The following is a 19,754-nucleotide window of genomic DNA, read 5'->3' on the forward strand; positions in this document are numbered from 1 at the left end:
AGAAGGCGTCCACGCCCCTCGAAGAAGAGCTGCAAGATCTTGAAACCTCGCGAAGCTATACATACGTAGAGAGTTAATTTTGTGCCGTGAGTTTATATTTTTAGAGTTGTTTATTTATAAACACTTTGGTTTTGGATTAAATCTAGGTGTGGGAAACACTCGAGCGATTGAACGATTGTAAATTCTGATCATCCGATTATAGTGGATTATTTGCTGCTGGCTCTCCCCGTGAATGTAGGTACCAATACTCGGACCGAACCACAAAAATTTCTGATGTCCTTATTTTTCTCGTCATTTATTTCTCTGGTGATTTCGCGTTGACGTAAATTGTAAGATCCCGCCGTTTCCGTATATTATATCCCAATAGTTCTAGACTCCAAAAATTGATAAACTTGTTTCAACGGGTAAGTTTTTATATTTTCTTTAATCTATGTCTTTGTGTGATCCTCCATGACGTCTGATGATGAGTGTATAATTTGGAATCACTCGTATGATTAAGATTTTTATTTTGTTAATATTTCATAATCTTTATCTTATGATTAAGATTTTTACTTTATTAATGTTCCATATTCTTCGTGTGTCTATATATAAGTTGTGGTCAGTAGATTGTAAAAACAAGTTGTGGTCATTAAAAGCGATGAACTATTGCAATCATTTAACTAATAATACAAGCGGAACCTAAATAAAACCTGGAACCGATCTCAAAACCTGTAACATGATAAGTTTCAGGTGAAACCTATACAGAATTTGGATTCGTTTACTCGTAATTCAAACCCTAATTTCCAAAATGAACACAAATTTGACTTATCCCATACTTATGCAAGAAATTGGCTCCTTGAGTTCGCCCCAGTCCATGATATCTTCAATGATCCCTCCTCCCACCGTTGCAGTCGTCCTCTATGCCTTCAAACTGAACTTTTCCCTACTCTGAAACCCTAATTGCAAACCCTAGTTCTCTTCTTCTTCTCTTTTGGCTGGTTTCAATTGGGGGAAGCTGATTTTTGGGACCAAAAACGCCCCTATCAAACGTTGAGAAATGGGCGCGCAAACCTCACGTGGTGTCCGGAATACGGTAGAGTCGGGTTTGCACCCGACCTCACCAAGAAATTCTTCACGAGGCTAGACTCAAATACGTTCGAAAGATCTATCGGTCCAATTTTAACCTTCTGTCGATAGATGGGCATTGCCCCGGTTCCAGGCTGACGACGTTGCTACGTCGAGGGAGAAGGGAACTTTGCCACCAAACGAAGCTTCGTTCAGATCTATAAAAAGGCCAGAGCCATTGTATTGACCTTGGCGACTCTTCTAGCGAAGCCATTCCACTTGCATTTATATACATATGATAAGCTCATCCTTAAACAAATCCCTCCCAAACTTGTCTTATTCACTTGTTGGTTAGAGCACCACGCAAGCGTTCTTACAAATAGCGTCGTCTGTCCCCACAAAAACCGAGGAAGCTGATGAAATTCATTGCGCCGCCCTCTGACCATCCATGGAAAAGGTAATTCCGCATGCATGTTGCTCTTTCTCAAAACCAAATCGACCTCCCAAACGTTGATGAACTTTCGCCGTCTCTTTTGTTGCCGCGCCACGTCGTGATTGCACAGAAGACCGTGATAAAGGTAAGCATTCATGGCGAGAAGGAGAAGTGAGGAGTACTGAAAGTGGTCGCCAACCTCGAAGGTACGAGGTCTTGCTCATCCCGGCGAATCATAGTCGAAAAGCTCGAAACAAGTACGACATTCACATACTAATTAACCACAGATGTCAGTTGCATCACACACGGGAAAAAAATTGATAAGGATAGGTGCATTAGAAATCCTAAAATTTGTTATGAAAATGCAATTAAATTCTAAAATTTTAAAAAGTGCAATTAAGTTTTAAAATTTGTCACAAAATATAATTAAATCCTAAAACTTTTAAGAAGAGCAATCAAGTCCTAAAACTTATCAAAGTGGTTCAATTTAAGTCATTCCGTTTATTGCATTTTTTTGAAAGTTTTAAGACTTGATTACACTTTTGAGACAAGTTTTAAGACTTTATTGAACATTTTGAAAGTTTTAGGACTTAATTGCACTTTTTGAAAGTTTTAAGATTCAATTGCATTTTTATGATAAGTTTTAGGACTTCTAATACAGTTATCCCAAATTGATATGACTGCGTAGGTATCAATGAACTATCAATGGATGTTGCAAAGGGGATGCTAACTCTGATAGGCGACACCGACCCGGTGTGCATCATTACATGCCTGATAAAGAAATGCGGGAGGTGTGTGCAGATCGACACTGTCGGACCACCAAAGTTGCCGGAAAAGCCTAAGCCTAAATGCCAGTCGCCGTGCTGGCTCCCGCCGTGCCTGCTCCCGCTGTGCCCTCTGTGCCGCCCCTACCCTTATTCTAGCTGTTGTGGATACGAGGTCAACACCTGCTCCATCATTTGATGAACGCTTGGCGATCTATTTGATTCTCGGGAGTCCATCGTTTGATCGAAAAGGGAATGGCTTTACGTCCCTCTTTACTTGGTCCCAGATTTGGGATTTATGCTATGAGATTTTGTTCCTTGGTTTATTCTCCTGTAGCCTATAACATGTGTAAATAAACGACGTCGTTGGAGCTTGTTCATATTCTTTATTTTTATCTTTATATACAAATGCTGTTGTCCCCCCCTAATGATTAGGGGGGGACAACTCATTAGTGAAATTAACAATTTGTTATGTACTATGAGTACCAATCTTAACAATGATTATCGATTTAGTTGTTCCCTGACGTTGGTCGATCCATGTGCCAATTAAGTTTTGGTGGACCACATGTTGAACATTGGGCCCGCAAATGGACATACATCTCTCCTCGGGTGGTGTAATGTCGTCGAGGGAAGCCCAAGCAAAGCGTTAATATGCCAACTAAAGGTCAAAGTGAGTCATAATAGAGAAATCTAGTAAGAAATCTATTCTTTCTAAACTTGAGATAGAATCTTATAAGCGTGTACATAAGTTCGAGAGGGCAATGATGGACCGATGGGTGAGCAGATGGGGGTCATCACCCTCTCGATCATTTGATACTTGACGCAGTTTTTCATGATATATGTTATCGTCTATGAGATTTTCACACAAAGAATTTCTATGGTTTGTCCCCCAAACGCCTTCCCGAGCCATAAGTCGTAAAAATTTTGGTCCCGCCTCATCGGAGCTAGGTTTTTTGCGTGCGCCACTGCCAGTGAGGAATGACCTTAGATTAGTACATGTGTATGTGAATATACCAACATGCATATCTAACTAGACGCACTTCAATCATGCATGACCACATGAACGGGTGATCCGAGTCTTGCCTTAAGTTGATAGAACTAAACCAATTGCAAACATTTCATAAATCATCTGAGACCCACAATGCAGACCCTAAACGTGATATGCAATGTGATTGGCTTGATTGAGTCGTCCACTGAATCTATACGTCGACTTACCCATGAAAAACACTTCACTCGCTCGAGAAATTCGGTCGGCGCCATCCTTCAAACAAACCAAAAAATGGGTGAAAGAAAGAACTTCCTAAACCTCTCCTGGAAACTTGTTGTTTCAGTGCAAAAGTTAACAGCCTTCCTCTTGCATAATATAATATAATGCGTATGGCCCATCCAAAGTCCTAGACGGAGTCCTAACACTGTCTGTTCCTCACTTCTTAATTATGAAATTATGCAGGTCCTGGAAAGCATATAAATAGGGCCTTTTGGTTTAGCATATTGGGGAAACTGATCATCTTCCCTTTGTCCACCCTCTGCTGCATCCATGGCCAAGGTAATCAAATCATGCCCTTCTCCATGAAAGAGAGCTACATACATTTGCATCTTCTCCCTATTAATCTTCATAACCATTGATGAGGTTTCTATCTTCTGATATTCTCTGTCTTGCCACGTCTGGATTGCAGAAAATCGTGATAAAGGTTACCATAGGTTGCGGGAAAGACAAGAAGGATATAATGAAATTAGTCGCCAAACTCAAAGGTACGATCTCCCTACCCTCACCTCGCCAAACCTGTGTGGATGAGAATACATGTAGTTGCGAGCGAAACGTGTTTGTAATTTCTTTCTATTGTCCTTGACCGAATTGATAACTTGGTATTGAAGAGGACGTGCACATGGATTCAAGGTTTGTGACGCAAATATGCAGGTATCAACGAAATGAAGATAGACATCGAGAAGGGAACGTTAACTATCATAGGAGACGTGGATCCGGTGTGCGTGATCAAGGCTCTGAGAAAGAAGTGCGGGATATGCGCGGAAATTGACTCGGTCGGACCAGAAAAGCCTCCGGAACCTAAAAAGCCCGAATCGCCTAAATGCAAGCCGCCCGAATGCCCTTCTTCATGCAAGTGCCCGAAGTGCGTGCCATGCCCTCCTTGTTGCCAGTGCTCACGGTGTGTGCTGTGCCCTCGACCGTGCCCTCCGCCGTGCCCTCCGCCGTGCCAACCTTGTCCTCCTCGCCCTTGCGATTACGATAGGAACTCCTGCCCCATCCTATGAACGACGACTCGGGTGTTGTTTAACCTTTGCCAAAATCACGTTTTTTTACTCTTACTTCTGTCAATTTCTGGCGACGGGACAAATAAAGGGATCATCGTCCCTTGGCAAATGTTTATCGTCTTTCCAAAATGTCTGCTAGCCAGCCAAATTCGTCATATGGCGCAGCTGTCATTGACTTATCGATGTGGCATGACTGGTTTTGTCCATTTTTTCTATCGTTGTCGCGCTTATCAGATGTTCGCTGGCATCAGTAGACTCTTGCCATGAATACGTCACGAGAAAAAGTGCAAGAAAACAAGTTTAGCGATTGCTTTAAGTTCTCACCTTCTTGTTCTATGTTTGAAATCCACTGAAATTGATCAAACTTTCATTAAATGAAACTGACATCGGACTTCATCCATTGTCGATGAAGATGAAGACCAGAATACTTGTTTGGAATCGAATGCTCCCGACATTTTGAGTACATAATTATAGTACAGAAACCAAAGATGTACCAACCCAACAGTCTAGCAATGACTGCGGAAGGCATTATCTCCATCTAAAATCAAGCATAAAAGATCTCCAACCCTCATGTAAACACTGGGATCAGCATGAGTAACAGAATCTTTTGCTCTACCAGAAGTTCATTATTTTTTATCCGCAAGGGGACTTTTGCATACCTGCTCATAAAATTTATGAGCCCCGCAAACCAACTTTACCTAATTAATTAGGTCCAGGACAAGGACATGATCAAGTTGATATAAACTTAGATACTTCTTCAGTTAGGATGGTGCTTAAAAATCTCTTTGAGCCATTTAAGTAAAATCCCCAGAGGAGTTAACAACATGACCTAACTAGACAGACACCCACTTCATTTGCATTTGCACCGTTTGATCACCAACTTATCCATCTTTTCTTCACCATAGGACATGAGCTTAATCATTGACATGTCTACTGAAGACGCTGCTGCATATATCAAGACAAACTGAACTATTGTGCACAAAACTTTAGGAATAAGAATTCTCACTGAAACAAAACACAGTACATAGATTTGGCAAGCAGATTAGATTTTGCAGGATGCAAAAACCCACTTCCACCTAAAAAGTTACACACTTGTGGTTCTTGCATAGCACAGAAAGGCATGCCAAACCAGAGCGTTGAACAACATCCTCAAGCAACCTGCAGGAAGCAGACAAGTTCACAGTGATAAGTGATTTAGTTATTGATATCTGCCTTAGTTAGTAGTAACAATATCGGGATAAAGGAAGTCACCTTGTTAGTTTGTTAGTCTGCGAAAGTAGGAAAGCTGAGCTGTCTATTTTTTCTTCTTACCACCGGCAGTTTTAGTCTTTTTGGCACCACCTTTTACAGCCACAGGCGTTTCCTGTACCACATCAAGAGTTTTCCAGCATGTAAGAGCTAACAAAATCGAGTACAACATTGCAAGGGATGTTGCGGAAACATAGTCCTCCACTATACATGTTCCCACTCATTTTCAAGCAGAGGAAAGATAATATCTATATCTTGGAAATGATACTCCCTCTTTATTCTCCAAACACATGTAGCCATTCAATGAAGCTTGTATTTCTGAACTTTGAGTTAGTTTCCCACAAATAAAGCAAGAGTAAGATGAAGGTAGCAATGATGCTCAATAGGCTGCATACAGTCACCTCTACGTGCTGAAAATAATAACATATTTACCCAAAACAAGAAAATCACACACACAGCTTTTAAATCTACTTTCTCAGCATAGACAAATTATACATGGTGCTATCCAATTATATTAGAAAGCCCTTCCATATACACAATAGGAGAGAACTAAAAAAAGAAAATAACCAGGTTCAGGTCGAGGGTTAAAATGCATTGAGAAAGAACAATACCTTCCTTTTAATTGGTGCAGATGCATTGACAGCTGGCTTGAAAAAGGATTCTAAACTGTACAAGACAACATCATCTTAGGCTTACAATGAGAAGCACATTTACCAAAATATCAATCATTTAAGCATCACTTACCGTCCTTGTGATGACTTGTTCTTGGCGGCCTTAATCTTCTCTATGGCCTAGCTCAATCAATGAAGTCAACATGAATAACGTGTCATTTTTTATTCCGTGCATGAAGAAAAGGTGACTACTGAAAAGCTTCACGATCATACCTTTGTTACCCTGTCGCTGTTGAATCCATTCTCGTTCACCAAAAAAATAATTAGCCCCTAAATCATTTTTAAAAAAAATCCTTAGAAAACATGCGTGCGTGAGAACAGTGTTACAAGCTTAGGAGATCATTCACCTCCTCATCAGGAGCATTCCACTTGAGTTCAGGTTCCTCATTTTCCATAAAGACCAAGGGCTCTTTAAAAAGTTTCCGAGCTTCTTTATATGGCCAGTCATCTGGAATTTGATACCTAAGTCACAAAGACCGAAAATAAAACAAAACTTATCAGAAACAAGGAAGAATACATGAGTGCATCCTTATGAGAGCAAAACAACTCTAAGTGCTTAAAAAGTTGTGAGGGTTTGCATGATGCAATCTGAGCAATGTCACTAGCAAGAAAGTGCATGTCCACAACAAACAAACATGGGCTCATTGGACAAAGCATGGCCACTAAAGAAGATCAAAATAAACTTGTCATCAAGAATCTCATCAATATAAGCTCAATTAGAAACATAAACGTGAAACATGAAAAAGCAACGCACTTTTCTTTGTTTATGTTCTCCAGTATATTTTCTATTGAGCCATGTTGACGGATGAGCTTCAAAGCAGTCAGACCACCAATACCTGTGATATAGATTTATCATCATACAAAAACCTAAATTACTCAATCCAAGTAGAAGAATGGAAAGGGAAAACTTAGTCCAAAATCAATTATACCTCGTATACTTTCACAATAATCACATCCAGATAGGATGCACACGTCAATGAATTGATCCATGTTCAGATTTAGCTCCTCCAAAATCTATATAGGAAGAAAACAATTCCCCATGAAATGGCAAAAGGAATAATAGATATCAACTTGTACATGATTTATACATGGGTTGGCATTGCCTTGGTGCCTCTTAATGATACACTTTTAAAGACAAAAAAATAAAAAGAGAGAGAGATAGATATCACTATGCTCTTTTACACACAAAAAATTAGATATCAACTTTAAGGTAGATGTTCTACTACCTTTGCAATTTCAAATTCCATGACTGGAATTTTTCTCGAACTGGGATCCATCAAGTGACGGAGAAATCTAGGAGCTCCAAAAGTGAGGGAGTCCATGTCTTCAGAAGCCACAGCATACACCTGAAACTCATCAACAAGAGCTCCTAATATATGAGGTACAGAACAAAAGCAAAGGCAGATAAGACTTCATGCAGCAAAATGGTAGTCAACATCACAAATACAACAGGAACCAGGTCCAATATAATCACGTAAAAATACATGCCTTTCCTGATTTGCAAAGGGTAGCACACTCTGCCTCTGCTTCAGAAGGAGCCTAGTGTACAAGAAGAGCTGTTACAACAGGTTTAATAGTTCATACTGTTTGCTGTTTGGAGATGGAATTATTTACTTGTCAACTACCAAAAAAATGGCACCTCAATAACTGGGACTCCCATGAGTCTTAAGAGTCTTTTGCAATCATCGTTGTGCTGCCTTGTAACCTGCAGGACATACATAAGAAATTATTCAACACATGACATTCCCACAAAATTATTTATTTTCTAGTCCAGTAGAGTTCCACTATTTCTGGGGGAGATATGAAATGAGTAGTCCAACAGACTATTTGTGGACTTAGATTCAAAAACTTGATAAACATAAGGAAAGAAATGCACGCCACTAACCCACCTTCACTGTACGCTTACTGAATTTCTCAATGTCTTCTTTACTTCCAATCTGCAAATAAAAGAAAATCATGTGCCAAGCCACTTGAGCTACATTACCAAAAAAAGAAGATTGAAAGAATGAAAATAAACAGGACTAAATGAGACTTCAAAAGAGAAAAGACGTGCCTCCTTGATTTCTTCCAAGTCCTCTGTGGCATCTGCCCTCTTTGAATAGCTGCACCATGGGTTTCGATTGAAATCATCAATACCCAAAAGTAAAAGAAAACTATTGTCGACACAATCGTGTCAATCTTAACAGAAATCAAAAGATTGCAGCCTATGGGCGCTGATACCGTTTTGCAAGCTCTTGCTTCTTCAGGTCCGGAGGTTGCCCATCGAAAACATAGCTGATTTCCATAATTAGACAGATCACAATAGAACCAACTTCAGCAATTAACATAAAAAACAAATTGAACTCCTAGACCAAACCATATAAACGCACAGAGTAAGAAGAATTTACGCTGGCTTTATTCCAGCTTCCAAGAGCCTAATTGTCCTATTGAACATGCCTTGCAAGTGGCTATAACCATCAAAAGCACAAAATGCGACACGGGTATCAGCAACCGAAAGAGGGAAAATACAATCGAAAGGTTACAAAATCAAAATGGCCAACCAAACAAACTGGAATTTCTCAAAAAAGAGAACAAAACTTTCCTCAGGAAATCGATAGCATTACCTCGTGACTTCCCCAGCCTCATTCGTGAGCATCTCAGTACCACTCCGACCCACGACAATCTGCAACCGAACAAAACCCACAACTTAAATCACACACCCGTGCTCAAAGCAACATCAGAAGACAGACATCAGTGGAATAGAGTGAGCGAGAGAGAGAGAGAACGAGGGAGAGACGAACAAGGAACTGGTAGATGCTCATGCTGGCGTCGATGGCGATCTTGCGGCCGAAGTAGCTCTCGAACTTCTGCTCCTTCATTGCCTTGGGGGCGTTGTCAGCGAGCAGCTTCGTTAAACCCTACAAAACATGACGAATCTCCCAAATGGGTAACCCCAGAAAAGGAAAAATTCTAGAAAGGAAGAGATCGAAAGAGCAAAAGAGCCACCTTGATACCCATCTTGAGGACGAAGAAAGAGGGAAGAAGCTGAATTCCTCCCAAAAAAATGAAAGACCCTCTGCCAAGAGCTGTGCTGAGATGAGGGGAAAGGGAGAAACTGAGAGAAATTGGAGGAGACGACTCGCTCCGCTCCGGTTCCCGCCTGGTTTGCGGGGGAAGGCGGATGATGGGCTATTCCTCCATGGCCCGCAGTGGAATGAGTTCTTAATTGGAGCCCATCAATGGCGCTCTCTGCCCCCTTGGGCCTTATGGACCTCCAAGTAATTTTTTTTTTTTTTTTTGGGGGTAAAGGTAAGAAAATTTTTATTATAATAAACATGATCGTATATGTCCTGGTACAAGCTGTAGCAAAACCGATGAACAAATCACTTGGACTCAATTTAACCATTGAGACAAAAAGCCCTAGACGCCCCCAAGTTGAGGCATTCGAACCTCTTGATCTTCACTGGTGTTGTCTCTTTTATGGTTCTAGGCCTAATCAAGTTGAAAGAGTCAACGGTTACTTGTATTCTCTCGCTAATTAAAGTCAAGGAGACTGTTGAAATTTGCGTTAGCATGTGTTTTGGGGGTGGGGTGGGGTGGGGTGGGGGTGTGAATGAGAAATATGACTAGGTAGAAACAAGGATGTATATATGAGAGGATTATTAAGGCAAGGGAGCACAAGGGGGCAAGATAAAGAAAGGCTTTTATTATCTTATCTAATACAAAGGAAGGAGAGTTTTGCTTGTTTTTCAAAGTATCCATTTTGGACGACCCCAAGCCTATATATAGGCTTCGGGCCCTTGATTCAACTTTAGGAAAATACCATTGGGAGAATGCAAATACCTTTGAAGTAAATGGGTTTTCCGAAATGCTAGACTAAGTGTTTTAGGGAAATACAAGACTGTTTGGTAAATATGTATTTGAAAAGTCATTTGATGTGACCAAATTAAGTTTTTTAGTTTTAGTATTTTTAAAATTGCAAAAAAGAAACAATGAGTATATAACATTTTACATTTTTATGTTGAGAGTAATGTAAAATATACATATTAGTAAATTTATTTTAAAATTATATTAAAAGAATTTGATTATAGATTAAAATATAAAGCTCAACTTTTAGCCTAGTGTTTTTTTTAGGTTTGTTTTCAACTTTGAATATATATTTTTTAAATTATTGTAGTGATTGTTGATTAAAATATAAAGCTCAACTTTGAATATATCATCTTCGTTAATTAATGATCATTCTAATGTATTGATAAAAAGTTGGGCTATTGATTGTCAAAAGATAAAAATGATATAAAAAAAAAAGTGAACTTATTCGATGAATGGTGAAGTGACCAATTGTAGATGCTAATTGTTTTGAGTAAGCACCGCATATAAAAAGGGATGTCATAATTAAGAAAAATAAAACCAAATTCATCTCATACAAATTTGACTAGAAATAGTCATTTCATGATAGTAAACATGGTCATATATGTTCGGAAAAAAGAAATATGTTATACTTAGTATTATAACTTTGTAAACTTATGGCTATTCCATCACATAAACGTGTCATGTCTAGAGATGCATATGAATTTGAAGCACCCACCATTTTATTTGCATCATCATGGTCAACTAAATATTCATAATCGAGATTCAATTCTACTTGTTCAAAATCCGTATCAGTCACGTTATTTCTCCATATATAATTATGCAAAATCAGGTGGTGGCGTAGGTGGTTGAGTAAGGGAACTTTTCACGAGAGGTCCCGAGTTCAATCCATGGCGTCGTCGTTGCTTCAGTGCTAGCCGCGCCTTACCCGGGGCACGTGGGTGGTGGTTTCCCACGTGTCTCCCCAGGGTTTACTCTCCACCGCGAAGCGGCGATCGGAGGTTTCCTAGGTCACCAAAAAAAAAAAAAAAATCATTGCCGCTACCACAATTTGTACTTGCTTTTCATTTGGATAACTTGGCATATGAGTTAAAATCCTCAACTTCTGTTTTAATAGACCAAAGGCTCGCTCAATTGTCGAGCATAGCAAGGAATGGACACGGTTGAACACTTCTCAATATCCCGTAGGTGAAGGACCTTCTTAAAACTCTGGCAAATGATATCTAACTTTTTTATATGGCCTCAAATAACTAGTAGGATTTGGATATTCAACATCTACTAAGTAATATTTACCTACATAAATATATTGTAAATTTAATCAACATATGCCAATTAGATATATGGATATATCTAAACCATTGACTAACATACCTGGAGGAGGATGGGGAAAATGTGCGTCACGTCTTCCAATAGTTTCATAAAAGATATGGGTATCATGAGCTTGTCCCTCCCAATCGGCCTAAACATAGACAAATTCCATATTAAAATTACTTATGGGTAACACATTTTGAGTTGTTGTTTCTTTTCGACCAATAAAACAAATTTGATCATACTTAGGTACAATCACTGGAATATGTGTGCCGTCAATAGCTCCAATGCAATCCTTAAAATATGGATAAAATCGCCGATCTTTTTTGATCTTCTCTAGAACTTTTATATATTATGGATCAGTTGGTTGGATCAAATCTTTTCCTATATCACATACTTTATCTAAAATTAAGTTGAAGTGCCAACTTATGATTTCCCCGGAGCGTTGAAAACACTCTTGTGCTAATCTATTACCTATACTATGTCCTAGAATATGAAGAAATATACTAACCATTTCTCTAACATCAGTATTCCTAGATCCTTGAAGGCCATAACGTGTTACTAAATCATGCGTTAAATTGTTAAATACAATCTTATGCATTCTAAACATATTATAACACTTTATCGGATTAGCATCTTCACCAATAAACTCTTTTAACTATACATAACCTGTATATGTTGAGGTCATGCAAGGTTGTTTGCAAATGTTGGTCGCTTAATAAAGAATTGCACCTTGAGTGACTGAGATAAAATCTCATAATTCATTTTCCTCTTACTCATGATTTTCCCTTATATGTGAATCATCCATAACTACTTCAAGTAACAAAATATAAAGAGAAACAATGTATTAATCATCGCATAAATCATTCATAACTACTTCAAGTAACAAAATATAAAGAGAAACAATATGTTAACCATCGCATATATGCAAACTATCACATTAAGAGAACACCAAATGAAAACAATTCTAACATCAAACATTAATTGAAATTAGGTTCACAAATGCTGCAAATAAAGATCCATATATAGAAACAAAGTGAAATGACTAAACTTCAAACATTAAAACAATAATATGCTAACATCCTCCTATCTACGAAAACTTGATTCTTTTCTCATCTCATATTTGAGATACTTTACTTTCTTTGCATCATCCTTTAAGCTCATGAAAACTTACCTATTGTCTATCTTTTTCTTTAAATGAGAAATTGAAAAAAAGTACAAGTCTTTGTCTTTCACAATCTCATGTATGAAATCCAATATCTCTATGAGGTCCTCATAAGGACTGACTAAACTGGTTGCGTTAGATGCAGCACTGGTAGTACTCCTACTCTCAACAACTGTAAGCAGCCTGTTAATTTGTGTTCCGAGCTCCTCTCTTGTGCTCAATTTCTTATCTTTCTTTTCTCGAGTTTGCATTTTTGAAGTCTGTGTGGCTCTTTTGAGTTACAGTTGGTTCATCCACATGATCTTCCAAGTTTTCATCAATAGACCCTACAACATCATTGATACCGGGTTGTGTGGTCTCCACATCATTATCTACACATAAACCTTGTCCAGGATTCCATGTGATTCCTCCAGTAGCAACTGTATCTCTGAACATCATATTTAACTTTACTTCAAGATCAGGATGTATGCCTTTTATCCTAAAAGCCTTAAACTTTGGATTAGCTTGTTATAATGAAGCATTTGCATAAGTTATATCATTAAAGGTGAGCTTAACATGAAAGTAAAAAAATAAGTAAGAAATACCTGAATTTTACGCTCCCACTATTTGTCACTCGCATCAATGGTTTTTTTTCCTTGAATCCCATCATAATCCAGCTTTTTTGTAAAGCAATGACCTCCATCTTTTCCATTCTTCCCTGAGGTTATCTCACTTAGTCTTTATTTTTTGTTTATCATACTTTTTGACCGTTAGCTCCTCAAACTTACTAATTATGATTGTCCATTCATCTTTTTTGTTGTTTGCAAGATGATTGTCTTTTTCAATTTGTTTGATGCACAAATTACAAAAGATTTACTTACAAAAAAAAATTACAAAAGATTTTTACATCTTCCGAGCTCCAAAATGTCTTTTCATTTGATAAACTCATCTATTAGTAAAGTGACATTAATAAATTTAAGAGACACGAACAAACAAAATCAACCACTCAAGCTCTCTCTTATTAAAAAACTAGAATATATTCATTTAAAGAAAAGAAAACTAACTTTGAGAAAAAATAAGGATACACAAAAACATTATACTTGCATAAAAAAATCATTGATTATACTAGGTCATCCAAAACCTAGAACAACAGTGAATGTGCAAACAAACATATTCATCATTGTGCAAAAAGCATGAGACGATTACATGATGAACATGGCTCATCCTTAAAAAGGTAAACTCATGCCACCTTGGCAATGATGAGTATTTCTTAATAACTAGAATCGCGCAACATAGATTCTCCATTTAAGTAACCCATTTGTTTGTCCATCTTGCTTGGTCATTCGATATATTATCACAAAGACAAATATGAAGACCCCTATACAGTATGCAAAAGTTTATTCTACTTTATCTTACAAACTATAGTTTATATATAAGGCATCAACAGCCACAACGAAGAACCTCGAAAAAGTTAAGATCAGCTTATAATCACTCTTATGCTTGTAGCTGCTTCAATAGTAAAGTGCAGAAGAGCAGAGAAAAAAAACATAAAAGTTGGGAGTGCAGGACATTGGAGTAACCAAATTACAAGAAATAATAAATACAATTAACGTAGCAAGAGAACAGGATGGAAGAAAAGTGATGTTAAATTATTACAATAGTAGGACAATCAATTTCAAAAGCCATAAGTACTAGTCATGCATGAAAAAAGAAAGACAGAAACTTGAAAGGTTCCCATTCTTGATTTAAAAATGTGCAAAGTGCAGTCCCTACAATGTTAGGAGGTCATATAGCTCATGGTTTATCGATTTTCACTTCTACGCACTGTTATTATTTTCTCCAGTTCCTAGCAACACATATTTCCATCTAAAACTGTGGAGAGTTAAGGGTAAGATCGAATCATTTGATCCTCTATAAAACCCCAACAAGCACACATTTGGTCCGTCAAATTCATTGTATGACTTTGCACCGCATGAACAAGAAAGGCAAAAAGAAGCAAGTTCAATTAATCTAACAATGGAATGTTGAGATATATATTCTTAGAAGAATATAATAATTTTACCTATTGAACATTAAATGTTATAGGGCAACTATCTCAATCCAATGACAACTTAGAGCAGGTGAACTAAAGGAAATGTGCACATAGAAGGGACTCTTACTTAAAAACAAAAAATAAACCCATTGAAGCAAAGCATAAACAAAAGACAAATCACTGCCATATCATCCCTCCCAATAACATATATTTTACAACATCCACCTTCTGACTATCATCAAACCATTTAGCATGCACATTAGAAAAAACTTCAGCTGAACCCAATCACTTCACTAGCTACTTATGCTATCTCCGAAGTAACCGTTTTAAATTTTACTGCTTCTACAGCTACTCCCACTAGGTTGAACTCAGAAAAGACATGGACTCTTAAACCCAATGACCAAAACCTTCCCTTCGAAGAAGAAAACTAGAATCGGTTGAATCACTTGGGCTTGCGCCTCAAATGAAATCTAATGGTCCAGTTGAATCAAGAATTAAAACTTTCCTTAAAAACTCCAAAACAGTATTAAGGCCAAATAAACTCATGAGCCAACATCACATGGTAGTAGATTGTGAATCAACCCCCTCCATCCGAACCAGCACTTTCCTAACACAAACGTTGCAACCAATTTCTAGGAAGCAATCCATCGAGCAAGAAAACTGAAAGCTACCAATTCAAGCAAGAACCTCGAAGCTCAAACTGATGCTAATTGCCTCATACTCAACAAGCCAAGAAAACATAAATCCCACAACTTGAAGCTCCAACTCAAATTACTAACAAAGCTTCTCCACCATATCCGAGCATGAATCTTTAAAGCAAACCCGGTCCAAAAAATAGAGAACGAAATGAAACAAAGCAAATTATCGAGTGGGGTCAGCTCTACCACATGGTTCTCAATCTCAGCCACATGACCAGGACAATTTTCTTAAAACCCAAGTCGGTTTTCAAGAAAGAGGCAATGGAGGAGGCCCGGGACGGAAAAATTGGTGGGGGGAGATGCGGTAAAATAGAGGAGGAGCTTTGTTGGCTGATGCAGAGTCCGTTAAGACTTAACTTTTTTTTTTTTTAACTTCGAGAAGTCACGCCCTCCTCCCACCCTCCCTCCGTCTGGAAGGAAAGGCACGCGGAACATAACAAATCTCACAGCAAATCCGCAACAAAGGCATGTGGAACATAACAACAGACTAATGACCATTCAAACAAATGATGAATTAACACCAACCAACTTGAAACAGAAGCAAACGATCAAAGAGAAACAAAACCAACCTCGGATCTCGGATTCACTCGCTCGTCAAAAGGGTAGAAGATCCAGATCTCAGATTCGCTCGCTTGTCAAGAGGGTAGAAGATCTAGATCTTGGATTCGCTTTCTCGTCGTGTGATGGAGTGGTGAGAGTTGTAGGGAGAGAGAGACGAAGATGAGAGCTGTCGTGTGATGGAGTGGTGCGAGTTGCAGGGAGAGAGAGAGAGACGAAGAAGAAAGCCGTTGAGTTGCAGGGAGAGAGAGAGACGAGGAAGACGGCGTCGCGTGAGAACAGAGGAATGCCTTGAAAGAGTTAGGGTTTTATTTTGTATTGGGTAAAATTGGACTTTTTTGAAGGTAAAATAGATAATTAGCAAAAATTCATTAATCCCTTAACCAGCATGTCGAAAATGCTGAAATGCCCAAAGCAGGTCCCCACCTGTTTTGGGCTTTCAGCATTTCAAAGATAAGCATTTTGCCAAGGAGCCTTCAAATGCTGAACGAAACACCTTTAAATTTTTTCCAAAGGGCTTTAGGGGCTCAAAGCCCCTTAGGAAAGCTGAACCAAATGCCCCATACATCATTGACTCACATCACAGATTTAGTCAAAAAAAAAAAATCGGTCTTTCTTATCTTTACCAGCTTTAATATAAAGCTTTGTGCATGGTCTATCTAGTCAACTATCTTTGCCATTTGCAAAGATAATTGTTATGGATTTTCTACATAAATTTAGTAGACTCCAACTCTTCCTTACCGCCCAAGTAGTAGATTTTTTGTAGGATTTCTCTAGACTTTTCTAGCAAAACTCTAGAAATTGGATCAACATTTTAACACTCCTTCTTGATCCAATTTCACAATACTCAACGCATATTCCACAATGTCCCAAACTTGGTTGGTGGTGGTGCTTTAGTAAATATGTTAGCGATTTGATCCTCAATCTCGCAATATTTGAGCTCGATCTCTCCGTTGTTTTGTACCTCTCATTTGAAGTGATATTTGATGTCAATATATTTTGTTCTTCCATGGAAGACTAGATGCTTTGATATAGCAATCGCAGACTTATTGTCACAAAGTATCAGAGTCACACTTGTCTGTGCCTCTCCAATGTTTAGAAATCTTTGAAGCCATAGTGCTTGACCGGTGGTAATAACGGCTTTGATATATTCAACTTCTATAGTAGACTGTGTCCTTAAGTCTTATTTTTTATGCCCATGAGAATATTCCATAACCCAGTGTGAATGTATAGCTAGCAGTGCTCTTCTTGTCATCAGCTGATTCTGCCTAGTCACTATTAATGTAGCCAATAAGTTTGGCATTTGCACTTGGTCAATACCAAATGTCATAGTCTATAGTTCTTGGTAAATATTTAATAATTCTGTAGAGGGAGGCGTCGGCTTTTGCTTCTCCATCTTTCTTCAGTAGCTTCTCATTTGTCACAAGCGGTGTTGTAATTGTTTTGCAATAGCTCTCTATATATTTCTTCAACAAGATAAAGACTCCTTCATTTTGGCAAATCTCGATGTCGAGAAAGTAATGCATTAAGCCTAAATCCATCATCTCAAATGTCTTCGTCATCTCTTCTTTGAATTCTTGGATCATTGTTTCATTGTTCTCTATATATATGAGATCATTTACATATAGAGAGAATGAGTGTCAAACCTACATTGGGTCTTGATGTAAAGCATTGGCTCACTCATACTCCTCCTACATCCTTGTTTGATGAAGTATTCATCTATTTTCCTATACCACGCTCATGGTGCATGCTTTAACCTATAGAGGCTTTCTTGAGTTTGAGAACTTGTTCCTCTTGTCCTTTGAAAATAAAGCCTTGTGGTTGCTCCACATTTATTTCTTCTTTAATATATCCATTTATGAATGCTAACTTCACATCTAATTGATGGATCTTCCATTCTTTTTGTGCTGCTAGGGCTATAAGTGCCTGAATAGTATGAAGGTGAGCAATAGCAGTGAAAGTTTCAGTATAGTCGATACCCGATTGTTGTAAGTAGCCTTTTGCCTGCCACAAGCCTTGCTTTGTGCTTATGGATTTATCTATCTGTGTTGAGCTTTATCTTGTAAACCCACTTGACACCAATGATCTCTTTCTTTTCAAGGCGATCAACGATCTCCCAAGTTTCATTTTTCTCAATCATCTTGATCTCTTCCTCCATGGCTTTTACCCAAACTTCTTCTTTGGATGCTTGTTTAATTTTTTGGTTTTGAAGTAGTAAAGTTGCATGTGTTGCAAATTCATCTAAGGGTTTTTACCCTTAGTATTGGAGACTTTGGTATAGATTCTTCTTGCATCACTCTTGGAGAGGTTGGTAGAGTTATGTCGTAAGTGATGGAATCCAGCATTTCTCCTTCTTCTTGTATTGTTGACTCCTCTTAAGCAAGTGGTGTGTCCAGCAAGGCAACATACTTCTGCTCGATCTTCTTGTCCTCCCAATTCTAATCTGCATCCTCGTCAAACTCAACCTCTTGACTGATCTTGAGATTTTTAGTTCTTAGATTGTAAACCCTATAGTCTTTTGGTTGGTCACTATAGCCGAGGAATATTCCATTTTGTCTTTTCATTGAGCTTACTCATTTTTTGAGTAGGGACATGGACATAGCATATGTAGCCGAACATCTTGAGATGCTTCGTAGAAGGCTTCCATTTGCTCCAAGCTTCAACCAAAGTTTTATTTTAGACTGCTTTAGTTGGACACCTATTTAAAATGTATACAACCGTGTAGACTACTTCTGCCCAGAATGTGTTAGGAAGGCCTTTATCCTTTAGCATGGACCTTGCCATCTTTATGATGGTTCTATCCTTCCTTTCTGCTACTCCACTTTATTCTAGTGCGTAGCCAACAGTTAATTGATGATGAACTCCTTCATCTTCATAGAATTTATTGAACTCTCTTAAGTTGTATTATGTGCCTCTATTACTCCGTAGAACTTTGATTTTACGGCCGCTTTGATTCTCAATGTGGTTATTAAATTTTTTGAAGATAGAGAAAACCTCTGATCTTTCTCAAAGAAAGTATACCCACGTCATTCTTGTATAGTCGTCAATGAATATGATGAAATACTTATTCTGACTGGGCATGGGGGTACTCATTGGACCATACAAATTCGTATGAACTAGTTCTAATTGCTTCTTAGCTCTCCATGCACCTATAGATGGGAAAGACTGCCTTTGTTGTTTTCCAAGGAGGCAACCATCACAAACCTCTAAGATTTCCTAGAAAATCTCTCATCATATTTTTCTTATGGAGAATTGTTAGCCCAGTAAAGTTGAAGTGGCCAAATCTTCAATGCCACAACCATGAATCATCAAGTTGAGCTTTCATGACTATATCTCTAACATATTTCCATCGAATAGGAAAATTCTTCTTCTCCATCTTAACAGAGGCAATAATATTTTTATATTTATCATAGATAATGTGGGCATCGCCTCTAAATTATAGAGGATATCCACTTTGTATCATTTGGCCCACACTCAAGAGATTTTGTGCAAGACTTAAGACTAGATTTACATAATGAATATATCATGGGCTTTTATTTGTTTTCACGGCATGGGTGCCTTTTCCTTTAACATCCACTAATGCATCATTGCCCAATTTTACTTGGCATTTCACCAACCTATCAATATCAGTGAATGTAAATTCATCCCCCATTATATGATTGTTACACCCACTACCAATGTATCATGTATAATTTTTCTTATCATTTGCCGCTTGGCCTCCGTAGAATGTATTATCT

At 38.2% G+C, this 19,754-nt stretch overlaps 2 protein-coding genes across 2 annotated transcripts; one reads left to right on the forward strand and one right to left on the reverse strand.

Annotated features, from left to right (window-relative positions):
- The first annotated feature begins 3,718 nt into the window (after positions 1–3,718).
- On the forward strand, positions 3,719–4,718 carry LOC104456907 (heavy metal-associated isoprenylated plant protein 2). Its single transcript, XM_010071808.3, has 3 exons — positions 3,719–3,787; positions 3,918–3,993; positions 4,160–4,718. Exons 1-3 carry the CDS (start codon positions 3,779–3,781, stop codon positions 4,510–4,512), a joined length of 438 nt encoding a protein of 145 aa, XP_010070110.2. The 5' UTR covers positions 3,719–3,778; the 3' UTR covers positions 4,513–4,718.
- A 561-nt stretch (positions 4,719–5,279) lies between these two features.
- LOC104456906 (flap endonuclease 1) lies at positions 5,280–9,576 on the reverse strand. Its single transcript, XM_010071807.3, has 18 exons — positions 9,417–9,576; positions 9,212–9,328; positions 9,035–9,093; positions 8,819–8,878; positions 8,652–8,705; positions 8,485–8,533; positions 8,321–8,368; positions 8,071–8,136; positions 7,920–7,970; positions 7,658–7,777; positions 7,361–7,445; positions 7,186–7,267; positions 6,779–6,893; positions 6,645–6,701; positions 6,505–6,551; positions 6,372–6,426; positions 5,764–5,875; positions 5,280–5,670 (listed from the first exon to the last, which is right to left on the reverse strand). The coding sequence occupies exons 1-17, from the start codon at positions 9,426–9,428 to the stop codon at positions 5,807–5,809; spliced, it is 1,146 nt and encodes a 381-aa protein (XP_010070109.2). The 5' UTR covers positions 9,429–9,576; the 3' UTR covers positions 5,280–5,670; positions 5,764–5,806.
- Between the last annotated feature and the right edge of the window lie 10,178 nt (positions 9,577–19,754).

The sequence above is a fragment of the Eucalyptus grandis genome, chromosome 8 (assembly GCF_016545825.1).
Source record: "Eucalyptus grandis isolate ANBG69807.140 chromosome 8, ASM1654582v1, whole genome shotgun sequence".
NCBI classification, from domain to species: domain Eukaryota; kingdom Viridiplantae; phylum Streptophyta; class Magnoliopsida; order Myrtales; family Myrtaceae; genus Eucalyptus; species Eucalyptus grandis.

What these genes read in the sequence shown, in the direction of transcription:
- LOC104456907 (XM_010071808.3), top strand. An exon ending in ATTAGTCGCCAAACTCAAAG is followed by an intron (nt 3,994 to 4,159) that starts GTACGATCTCCC and finishes GCAAATATGCAG; the next exon opens with GTATCAACGAAATGAAGATA.
- LOC104456906 (XM_010071807.3), bottom strand. An exon ending in ACTTGGAAGAAATCAAGGAG is followed by an intron (nt 8,369 to 8,484) that starts GCACGTCTTTTC and finishes TTTTATTTGCAG; the next exon opens with ATTGGAAGTAAAGAAGACAT. An exon ending in TTATTGTGAAAGTATACGAG is followed by an intron (nt 7,268 to 7,360) that starts GTATAATTGATT and finishes TCTATATCACAG; the next exon opens with GTATTGGTGGTCTGACTGCT.